We start from the raw sequence: 12,500 nt of genomic DNA, 5'->3' as shown, positions 1-12,500 counted from the left end.
TTATGAATAATTGACCTATTTAAGGCTCTAATTACTTCACATCAAATATTCCACATTGACCATTTTTTTTAAAGAGGGGTGTGGGGTGTAGGCGGGGTGTAGCATATTGTGAGTTTTTGCTATAAAAAACAGTTTCATTTAACAAAAAGGGCATAAAACTAAACAAAAACATATATAAAACTATATATCGACAGATAGATCTGAAGTTGATCTAAAGATTTAGGCATCGAAAAAATATATAATAAATAATATAAATATATTTCTATGACTGAGACCCTTCCGGGTCCCCGGAGCCAAACTTGAGGGGAGCACTAGAGGTTAAAAATTTTTTTTATATATTTTAATAATTTTGAAAATGAAAAATATCCAAAAGGCTTGGATTCTTTTTAAGTTTGCGGCCCTCCGTGGAAAAAGTGTGGACACCCCTGACTTAAAGCAAAGTAAATACAACAAAAACAGCAACAAACATGGAAAAAAGAGCAAAAAGTGTTGAAGATTATATATACCGGATTATATATACGTTGGATTAGGCCATTTAATAGTGAGGCGGGCCCCCCTAGGAGACAGGCATTTATTAGTATTAGCATCAGTATAGAACAATGCACATTCCAGTGAATTGTTTGCACTTTTTTTCAGTTTTTGTAGAATCACACCAACTGAAAAGTTTTGTTTAAATGTTACAAATTGAGAAAATAAACTTAACTCCGATATCATTTGGTTCATTTATTTTGATAATCATAAGGTTTGAATGCATAGTACGAACAGAGACATTATCAGCATCACTTCTCAATACGGTGGGAGGGGTGTAAAACATTGTTGTCCCCTGGGAGGAACATGACCGAAAATAATTGACAATCACATGGATTTGCACTGTATAACGGATAAATCACAGTATATATATATATATATATATATATATATATATATATATATATATATATATATATATATACGTTAGGTCAGGAAAAAACACAAGAGGCAATATCATCCCTACAAGCCTGTTTCACAGGTTTTATTTTATAAAATCCTCGTCAGGCTTGTAGGGATGATATAGCCTCTTGTGTTTTTTCCTGACCTAACATATATCTATATATATATATGTCAGGGTTTCCCACACATTCATTTATTTGTGGCGGCCCGCCACGAAAGAATTACGTCCGCCACAAATAAATAAAAAAAATTAAAAAAAATAATTTCAAATTAAAAAAATAATAATACTTTTTTTTTTTGTCCTCTCCAGCTTCTCAGGCAAATCATATAGTTGATGTAGATGCCCATATCGGCTGTACAGATTTACTTTACAAAAGAGAAGTGTAGGATACTTCTCTTGTTGCCTTATTTGTATTTGACTTTATTAAATGTATTTATATTAGAAACACATGTGTATATAACAAAGGGTGCAAAGTCTGCAGGCAGTAGGAAACACATGGTTAAGTGTAGGGACTAAAACTGATGGCAGTCTAAAGTTCAAGATTTTTGGAGCTCTTCATTCAGTGGATCAGATGTTTGATGAAGCTCTGTGTCTATCTACCACCACTACTGTTTTCTGTTTATTTGTTACTGACTGTGGCAGGACACCTCTGCCTCTGTTTCACTTTATGTTGCTGGTAAATAATATGGTTGTAGTAGTAGTAGGCTAAAGTTAAATTATTTAGTATGCACTAATTAAAGGGGCAGAGCTTTGACACATTTTAGCTTTTATATTTTATAAGATATATTTTTTGTAAGAACCACAATTAATACATATATTTCAGTGAATAACTTATTGTTCAAATCTGTATATAAATATGTACATAAAGTGTAGTAATTATATTGTAAAATGGATGGATGGACGTTTAAAACAAAACTGTTATTAATTAGTAAGTATACATTTTTTGAGCCTTTTTAGAGAAAATCAAATCAAATCAAATTGCAGTAAATTATGCAAATTACTCGATGATGTGATGGTGACCACGCCCATAACCACTCCCCCACCGCCCCAGGTATCTTGGCAGTTTATGGGAAACACTGTATATGTATATATATATATATCTTGAGGTGGCAACTTGTCCAGGGTGTACCCCACCTTCTGCCCGATTGTAGCTGAGATAGGCTCCAGCGCCCCCCGACCCTGAAGGGAATAAGTGGTAGAAAATGGATGGATATATATATATATATATATATATATATATATATATATATATATATATATATATATATATATATATATATATATATATATATATATATATATATATATATATATATATATATATATATATATATAAAATAGTGCTGTCAAATAAATGTTTTTAATCAGATTAATCACGCTTTTAAAAACAAAAAATATTTACTTTTATATATATTTACACACACACACACATATATATATATATGTGTGTGTGTGTGTAAATATATATAAATATATGTGTGTGTATATATATATATATATATATATATATATATATATATATATATATATATATATATATATACACACACATATATATATATGTATATATATACACACACACACACACATATACATACATATATATATATATATGTATATTAGTGCTGTCAAATTAATGTTTTTAATCAAATTAATCCCTTTTAAATTTGGATCAAGCATAATTAATCACAGTAAATTATTTATGAATTAAAATTAAAATTTAAAAAAGATCCCGATACATAGACACAAATATATATAAATGTGTATATATATATATATATATATATATAAGTCCGATATTTTGACATAAATGCAATTTTATCGTCAGAATGTCATACGCATATTTTTTTTTTTTAAGTTGTACTTGAATGTAAATAATTCATTTGCTCAAAACCTGGCAACAGTTTTATCTCAAGTCCTGTCTGTTTTGTTTTTTGAATCTTTTTTTTTTATCTCATAACAACCCACGCCGTCTTTCGGGTAACCATTTGTGGTAAATTAATGTAAAAAATAATTTAAAAAAAATACAAATAAATTGCGTGTTTAATCTGCAACTATACTTGATTAATGCGATAATTTTTTGTGATTATTCACATGAGTTAACTCGTTATTTTTGACAGCCCTATATATATATGTATATATATATACATATGTATATACATATATATATACACATATATACATACACATATACATATATATATATATATATATATATATACATATATATATATATATATATATATATATATATATATATATATATATGTGTATGTATATATATATACACATATATACATACACATATACATATATATATATATATACATATATATATATATATATATATATATATATATATATATATGTGTATGTATATATGTGTATATATATATGTATATACATATGTATATATATATACTTATGTATATATATATACATATATATATAGGGCTGTCAAAAATAACGAGTTATATATATATATATATATATATATATATATATATATATATATATATATATATATATATATATATATATATATATATATATATATATATATATAAGTAAAGTTTGTCTGCTTTGTTCGGATGTCTGAGTGGAATTTTGTGTTTTTGGAGTGACCCTGGACAATAAAAAAAATCAAATGGTTCCCCAGCCGGACTTTGGACCCACCTGTCCTACAGTATTGGTTGAGAGCTTGATGAATCCTGGATGTTCCTTTACGTTCTGTTCTGTCCTTCACACTCGTCCACGTGCGCTAAAAGTTTGAGGAGCGACTCCGCGTTGTAAGGAAACATTTTCTTTGTCTGCAACTTGTCCACTAGGAGGCGGAGCTTGGTCAGGCAGCCCAAGGCCCGCGCCAACGTTTCACCGGCCGCCGTGTTCCCACAGTCCAAACCCGGAGCGGTCCCCTTCACGTTATCTGTCTCGGACTCGTCAGAAGTGTCATAGTCCACCAGGCTCCGCCCAGAACTGGTGCTTACTTGACCGGAGTCGGACTCGGTTGCGGTCACGGGGGACACGCCCACTCGCTGGCACGCGGCAGTGAAGCCCTGCCAGTCTGTCCTCAGGTACTTGAGGTAGCGCACCAGGTACTCCAGGAAGCAGGTTTCCATGGAGATGAGGAAGTCCAGGAGCACGCGGTGATCAAAAGCCACGCTCTGGAGGACGGACAGGAAGTGACAGTGGGGGTTGCAGCCGCAGGTGCAGGCGGCGTCACCGACGCCAAAGTCCAACCTGGGATCCTCTCTGCAAAGAAAGGACGGAGCGTGATGTCATGTCTAGGGATGATGTTCGAAATCGGTTCTCCCCGTTGTTCGATAAGAAAAGAACCGATTCCATGGACTCGAATCCCTTTTTGAGAACCAGTTCCCGTTATCGAGGCCACTATAGTAAAGAAAAAGAGTTGTTTCTTTATTAGAATCCCTGGGAACGAATCCCTTCCCACGTACAGGAAATGCCCTGTGGGACCTGCAATGTTATGCCCATTTGATTGTAGACTCTTACTGACACCTTGTGGCGATATGAAAATACTGCGCGTCATTAGTCTGGGCACTTCCGGGTTGAGACAATTGAGAAGTAGACAAGTTGTGTTACCTCTTACAAGCCTTGGAAAAGATAAGTCTGTAAGTAAACTGTTTAACTTGTTTATGTAACTCAATATTAAGGTGGAAAGTGGTTAAGTTTGATACTAAGATGTTTATTGAAAAACGATTTTTGTGCACTGTTTCAATGGATGTTTTGAGGACTTAAAATGGCTGCCAGTCGTATATTTCCACCATCGAAAGTTTCAACACTCAGAAGTATTTGTTTGATGACAGTACTGTATATTTGTGTGAAGCTAATATTTACATATTGTGTATTACATTTCAGTATGTTAATTGAATCACATAGCTTATACATTTGTCATTGTGTGTATTTCAGTTTAAGAAAAAAACAAAAACAGTCCAGTACAAGACAAAAGTAAAGATAGGAAAAGACAAAGCAAGATCAACAACAATAAAGAGCCTAATTGGATTAATCTGCTTTGGATTGTTTGTTAGCTGTCTGCCAAGCTGTATAACCTCAACACGTATAGTGAGGACAGAACAGGCAATATGCAATTTTTGCCAGGCTTCGCTCTCATGTAAGGGGGGAAGAATTGTTGATTGATGACTGTGGTGTTCTTAGTGTCATAGTGTGTGTAGTTAGTATGTTCCAATAGCAGCAGGAGTGCACTTTTTGGAGAGCTGTATCATTTTCAGTTTTGTGCCAAAGGGACTGATTTTATTTAACACTATATTATTATTTATACACCTATAGTGATCACAGAGACAGGTTGTTTTTGTGTTACTGTATAAATTTGTTTTTCTGAAAAATCCCACTTAATATACTTTGGGTAACAACAGTCGTTATATATATATTTTTCTTTTTAGGGGGGTAACAGTCAATATTTATTTATTTATTTTATTTTATTTTTTCTTATAAAATAAAAGTGAGCTTTTGTTCAACCAAATAGTGTTTTTTTCCATATACAACAACCTATCTGGACTCGATAAGAGAATCGATAAGGAATCGGTTCGATAAGAAGATTCGATAATGGGCTCGAACTCGATAATTTCTTATCAAACATCCTCCCTAGTCACGTCCAACAGGAAAGAGGCCGGGTCGTACCTGAGCTGGAGGAAGATGGCGAGAAGAGCTTTGGCGGCCTCCATCATGTCGTCATCCTGCTCGCTAAAGACCCGCGTCAGCAAGCGGCAGGTGTGGACCACCTCCGTCTGCCTCAGGAAGGACCACAGAGCCTGCAGATACCCACAAGCCTCGGCGCCTTGAATAGAAGATGTGTTAAATTGCCATGGCGACAGGTAACTCGGGACGCTCGCTGCCTGTTGAGCTTACCTGCGGCGGCGGACTGCACGTGATGCTCGACGCACTTGATGACGAGCAGGCCGACGGCTCTCAGCATCACGCCGTCACCACCTTCCCGGCGCTTGCCGCTCGTCCCCCCGAAGAAAGACGCCGACTCCACCCGGACGCTCGGCAACCAGCCGCCGGCTACGCCGTTCAGCACGGCGCGAGCGAGCAAGGCGACGTCAGAGGGTCCGCCCCCCGCCAGCCAGTCCTCGCCGGCTTTGTGCAGCGCGGCGCGCTTCAGCAGCAGCGCCGCGCGCTTGCTGAGGAAGTAACGCGGCGAGCAACTCACGGCGGCCATCAGCGCGGCCCCGTGCGCGAGAACCAACGTCTGACAGCCCGCGTACGCGCGCCCCTCGCTGGACGCCGTCAGCAGCTCCAGAAGTTCCAACAGCTGGCAGAGAGTGTCCACGTCCGAGGCGGCGCCCACGGGAAGCAACCTGGACGCCAAAGTGCTGACGCTGGCGTCAAACGCCATCAGAACCACCCTGACGAGCTCTGATGAGATGAAAGCAAAAGTCGGACTGAGGTAAAAAAAAAAAACACATTCTCAATTCCTTCCGGATGTGAACTTTAACCTCCACAATTGTCTTTTAGAAGTCTTTTGAGGACGCAGTTAAGTGACCACAAGCAGGTGTCCAGATTAGGGCCGGCGGGCGAGCTGAGGAATGCCTGCTCGCACGTCTGCTGCCACGCTGGACTGACCGAACCCTGAAATGACATCACATCATTATATGAGCTTTCAAAAAAGTCAATAAAGTACAGCAAATTCCAGACTACAAGCCGATACTTTTTTTCGGCGCTTTGAACCCTGCGGCTTATAAAACGGTGCGGCTAATTTACGGATTATTCTCTGCCGACGGCCATGAAGAAAATACAAACCCCGTTCCCATATGAGTTGGGAAATTGTGTCGCAATGTAATCAAGTTAGCGTCGTTGGCATTAGCGAATATGCTAACAGGTTTACAAATGTTTTGTAATGTTTCTGTTTTGTAAATTCACCAAAACCTCACCGTGGAGTTATTGAGTCTGTTGAAAATATTTTTCTTCTTCTGAAATTTTAGTGGGTGCGACTTATACATAGTCCGGAAAATACAGTATTTTATCTTTCGTACTTCATGTATTCGTTCTTTCCATTTTGACATCAAAAATGTGCTGCATGCAATTGCATATCTTTCAAACTTTAAAATAATCTAATAATGAAACAAATATTAAATTAAATAATTTAATTAATGTACATTACACCATTTTTTGGTGAAAATAAATATCTGTTTAATTTATGCAAATTATCATCAAATTTTACCCAGTAAAAATGACAATTGTTTACTGGGAAAATTCTGGCAACTGACCTGCCAGTTCTTCCATGTTAAAAGAAATGGCAGCTCAGTCGCCAGAATTGTACTATAAGAAATATGTAAAAAAAAAAAAAAAAAAGAGTGGAGGTTAATTTGTGTCGTAATCACAGAAGCTTTTTTGGACACTGAATTCCTGTAAATGATTTTTTTTGCATCTGAATTTTGTGAACTGATTTTTTTTTTTTCATAATATTGTGCTGACAATTACATTGAATAAATATTTATGAGCAAAATTTGAGTGTACAAAAATATAACCTTGTTGAAATAAAGTAATTCAGTGTGTAAAAATTCAGTGCAGAAATATTAGGTTGCTTTTTTTTTAACCAACCAATATTTCTGTACTTAATTTTTTGGAACACTTTTATTCAATGAAACTGTCAGCATAATTTTATGTAAAGAAAACAGTTGACAAAACTCAACCAAAAAAAAATTATTCTATTGTGGTCATACTCTTGTTCATACTTGCCAACCTTGAGACCTACGAATTTGGGAGATGGGGGTTGGGGTTGAGGTGGGCGGAGTTGGGGGGGAGGGGTTTGGTGGTAGCGGGGGTGTATACTGTAGGGTCCCATAAGAGGTTAGTGCTGCAAGGGGTTCTGGGTATTTGTTCTGTTGTGTTTATGTTGTGTTACGGTGCAGATGTTCTCCCGAAATGTGTTTGTCATTCTTGTTTGGTGTGGGTTCACAGTGTGGCGCATATTTGTAACAGCAGTGTTTCCCACACATTCATTTATTTGTGGCGGCCCGCCACGAAAGAATTACGTCCGCCACAAATAAAAAATTTTTTTTTTTTTTTTTTGTCCTGTCCAGCTTCTCAGGCAAATCATATAGTTGATGTAGATGTCCAAATAGGCTGTTCAGATTTACTTTACAAAAGAGAAGTGTAGGATACTTCTCTTGTTGCCTTATTTGTATTTGACCACTACTGTTTTCTGTTTATTTGTTACTGACTGTGGCAGGACACCTCTGCCTCTGTTTCACTTTATGTTGCTGGTAAATAATATGGTTGTAGTAGTAGGCTAAAGTTAAATTATTTAGTATGCACTAATATAAGGGGCAGAGCTTTAAGAGACATTTTAGCTTTTATATTTTATAAGATATATTTTTTGTAAGAACCACAATTAATAAATATATTTCAGTGAATAACTTATTGTTCAAATCTGTATATAAATATGTACATAAAGTGTTGTAATTATATTGTAAAATAGATGGATGGACGGATGGATGGACGTTTAAAACAAATCTGTTATTATTAATTAGTAAGTATACGTTTTTTAAGCCTTTTAATTCGTGAGTCTCCTGGGAAAATCGGGATGGTTGGCAAGTATGCTCTTGTTTGCTAGCGGCTACGATTTCAGTAGTATTGAAGATCTTTGCTCCTTTTCAACTGTGTGGTAATATTATTTTCACAAAATACAACCAATAGTACGTTAATGTCAAATCTTACTTGTGAAAAGTAATCCCCCGATTCCTATTTTCAACAGTCCGCTCATTTGAGCAGGAAAACGCTGAACATCTTTGTTTTCTACCTGTCAACTGTCAGTTTAGGCTGCTCGCCGGCTCCTCATCACCACTTCAAGATGGCGGCCCAATTTCTCGCGTCACAGCAGCCAATGCTGCGTCTACTTATAACAGTGGTTCTCAAACTTTTTTTGTCATCCCCCACTTTGGACAAGGGGGAGTTTTCAAGCCCCACCTGCCCCCATCGCCCCAACAGAACGCTAATGCCAAGCTTAACATTTTCAAATTTATTGAACATCAAGTAACATCAAGTTTTATACATTCAATAATAAATAAAATAATTGTGCAGCTGTGGTATAACTTGCATCAAGTTCAATAATAAATGAAATAACTTGCATCAAGTTCAATAATAAATAAAACAAAAGTGTTATAACTTGCATCAAGTTCAATAATAAATAAAATAACTTGCATCAAGTTCAATAATAAATAAAATAACTTGCATCAAGTTCAATAATAAATAAAACAAGTGTTATAACTTGCATCAAGTTCAATAATAAATCAAAAAAAGTGTTATAACTTGCATCAAGTTCAATAATAAATCAAATAAGTGTTATAACTTGCATCAAGTTCAATAATAAATAACTTGCATCAAGTTCAATAATAAATAAAACAAGTGTTATAACTTGCATCAAGTTCAATAATAAATAAAATAACTTGCATCAAGTTCAATAATAAATAAAATAACTTGCATCAAGTTCAATAATAAATAAAACAAGTGTTATAACTTGCATCAAGTTCAATAATAAATCAAAAAAAGTGTTATAACTTGCATCAAGTTCAATAATAAATCAAATAAAAGTGTTATAACTTGCATCAAGTTCAATAATAAATAAAATAACTTGCATCAAGTTCAATAATAAATAAAACAAGTGTTATAACTTGCATCAAGTTCAATAATAAATCAAAACAAGTGTTATAACTTGCATCAAGTTCAATAATAAATAAAACAAAAGTGTTATAAATTGCATCAAGTTCAATAATAAATAAAATAACTTGCATCGAGTTCAATAATAAATAAAACAAGTGTTATAACTTGCACCAAGTTCAATAATAAATCAAAAAGTGTTATAACTTGCATCAAGTTCAATAATAAATAAAACAAGTGTTATAACTTGCATCAAGTTCAATAATAAATCAAAAAAAGTGTTATAACTTGCATCAAGTTCAATAATAAATCAAATAAAAGTGTTATAACTTGCATCAAGTTCAATAATAAATAAAATAACTTGCATCAAGTTCAATAATAAATAAAACAAGTGTTATAACTTGCATCAAGTTCAATAATAAATAAAACAAAAGTGTTATAACTTGCATCACGTTCAATAATAAATAAAATAACTTGCATCAAGTTCAATAATAAATAAAACAAGTGTTATAACTTGCATCAAGTTCAATAATAAATCAAAACAAGTGTTATAACTTGCATCAAGTTCAATAATAAATAAAATAACTTGCATCAAGTTCAATAATAAATAAAACAAAAGTGTTATAAATTGCATCAAGTTCAATAATAAATAAAATAACTTGCATCAAGTTCAATAATAAATAAAACAAGTGTTATAACTTGCACCAAGTTCAATAATAAATCAAAAAGTGTTATAACTTGCATCAAGTTCAATAATAAATCAAATAAGTGTTATAACTTGCATCAAGTTCAATAATAAATCAAATAACTTGCATCAAGTTCAATAATAAATCAAAATAAAATTGCCACTTTGCAATCTTTGAAAAAAAAAAAAAAGGAGGAGCTATATGCATTTGGCAAGTGAACATGAGTTTTACAGTAATCCAGCATTAGTGGCTGCAATGAGCCTGTTTTGCACTGCACAGCTTTTCAAATCGGGGTTGCAGGCTTGACACTGCCACTGTTAAAACCTCATTGAGTTCGGGGCTGAGCTGCCTTGACGCGAGTGCTTCCCGGTGAATGACACACAGTGTGTCCAATGCGCATTTGGCGCAACCCTCTTTATTAGAGCCTGCAGCCCGTTTCTTTACCCAGCCATGGTGAGTGCGCCATCAGAGCAAAAACCCACACAGTTTTCCCATTTAAGGCCGTGTTCTTTGAGGAAACTGTCCATTATCTTGAACAGCTCATCAGCAGTGGCTCTATTTTTTATGTATTTGCAAAACAGCAAATCCTCGCACAGTGACTCGCCATTCACAGAGCTTCCGCTTAGCCCCGCCCCCATTAGTCACTGTTGCTATGTCTGTTAAACTTGCGCTCCTACCTAGAAATTTAAAACCTACAGGAAAAATAAGTAATTTACATTTATTTATATAGCGGATTTCACAGACAGAATCACAAAGTGATTTACAGTGTGTATAGAAAATGAAAGCATAGTAAAAAAAAAATCTAAAATTATAATAAAAAAAATAAAAAAATAAAAGTGAAATTTCCTCCCGTTCCTCGCGCCCCACCTGTCAAGTCTCTATTCCCCACCAGTGGGGCGCACCCCACACTTTGAGAAACGCTGACTTATAAGATGTCTATGCACACGAGGTAAACAACGTAGACAACGTGCAGAAAGTAAACAACGTAGAGAACGGGCAGGAAGTAAACATCTACTTACAGACATGCGCAGTTGGTAGAGAACCGACGAGGATGCGCTCTTTCCCGCCATATGACGGATGAGTTGATCTTTGCAGGCAAAGTTAGCTACCTGCGACATGTTAGCATTAGCAGGTAGCAGGTAGTTCAGGCCGAAGGGACTCGGGGACTCACCAGCAGAGACATGGCGTCCATGTCCTCGAACAAGACTTTGACCGCGAGTTGGTAGAAAGCGGCTACTTCCGGCGTGGGAGCCGTCGTCATGGTAACCACCCTCCCGAGAACGGTCAGACCGATGCAGGTTAGCTCCACCACGTTGCCGCCGCCGTCGTGCTCTTCCTGCACGCGCACACCGCGGACTATTAGCCCTGCGAGGTCCACGGCGCCGTGTCGTGGGCGTGTGGCGTGGAAGGTGCAGTTGTAGACCTCAGAGAGGTTGTCCTGGAGCTCCGAGGCCGTGCGGCACACGCCGCCGACCGCCGTCGCCATCTTGGTTCTTGTCGCGTCACCTAAGTCACGTGGTGTTTGCGGAAGTATAAAAGCTTTGCCCTCGGGTGGTAAGAATGTTGAATTATTCATTTCAGTTATTTTTTTAAAGACCTTTTAGTGGACACGTTCGAAATTTGTTTTGTAGCGCATGTCATGTTCGTGTTTGTAGCAAGTAACTTAGACTCCTGTTCTCAACCGTAGACAGTAGACGCAGCATTGGCTGCTGTGACCGGAGAAATTCGGCCGCCATCTTGAAGTGGTGATGAGTTGCCGGCGAGCAGCCTAAACTGACAGTTGACAGGTAGAAAACAAAGATGCCGTGTTCAGCGTTTTCCTGCTCAAATGAGCGGACTGTTGAAAATAGGAATCGGGGGATTACTTTTCACAAGTAAGATTTAACATTAACGTACTATTGGTTGTATTTTGTGAAAAGAATATTACCACAGAGTTGAGAAGGAGCAAAGATCTTCAAAAGTACTGAAATCGTATGACCATAATAGATACAAAATACAGTGTTTTTATGCAGTTGAATATGTGTCTTTATTACAAAAGCTCTTTTGGACACTTAATTTATGTAACAGATTTTTTTTCGTTTGAGTTTTGTGAACTGATTTCTCTACATAATATTATGCTGACAATTTTTTTATTGAATAAAAGTGTTAATAATTAATTACATTTGAAAAATGTAAGAAATACAATCATGTGTGCTTACGGACTGTATCCCTGCAGACTGTATTGATTTATATTGATATGTAATGTA

The 12,500-nt window shown here is 36.1% G+C and overlaps 1 protein-coding gene across 3 annotated transcripts in view; it reads right to left on the bottom strand.

Moving 5' to 3' along the window:
- Window positions 1–11,747, bottom strand: part of cers3a (ceramide synthase 3a) — a 38,794-nt gene extending 27,047 nt beyond the window's left edge. The window contains exons 1-7 of one of the 3 annotated variants that reach the window (XM_062022430.1): window positions 11,426–11,747; window positions 11,274–11,363; window positions 6,406–6,538; window positions 5,816–6,325; window positions 5,588–5,744; window positions 3,608–4,183; window positions 1,108–2,110 (exon numbers count right to left, since the gene is read on the bottom strand). In XM_062022430.1, the coding sequence (XP_061878414.1) occupies window positions 3,655–4,183; window positions 5,588–5,744; window positions 5,816–6,325; window positions 6,406–6,538; window positions 11,274–11,363; window positions 11,426–11,740 (1,734 nt within the window). In that variant the 5' untranslated portion in view covers window positions 11,741–11,747 and the 3' untranslated portion in view covers window positions 1,108–2,110; window positions 3,608–3,654. Of the gene's footprint in view, window positions 1–1,107; window positions 2,111–3,607; window positions 4,184–5,587; window positions 5,745–5,815; window positions 6,326–6,405; window positions 6,539–11,273; window positions 11,364–11,425 lie in introns of those variants that run through there. The other 2 variants (XR_009821322.1, XM_062022433.1) reach the window with 2 other exon arrangements.
- Window positions 11,748–12,500: the final 753 nt, after the last annotated feature.

The sequence above is a fragment of the Entelurus aequoreus genome, linkage group LG02, assembly GCF_033978785.1.
Source record: "Entelurus aequoreus isolate RoL-2023_Sb linkage group LG02, RoL_Eaeq_v1.1, whole genome shotgun sequence".
NCBI lineage: Eukaryota > Metazoa > Chordata > Actinopteri > Syngnathiformes > Syngnathidae > Entelurus > Entelurus aequoreus.
The sequence above is the reverse complement of the archived record's forward strand: the minus strand, read 5'-3'. Positions and strand labels throughout refer to the sequence as shown.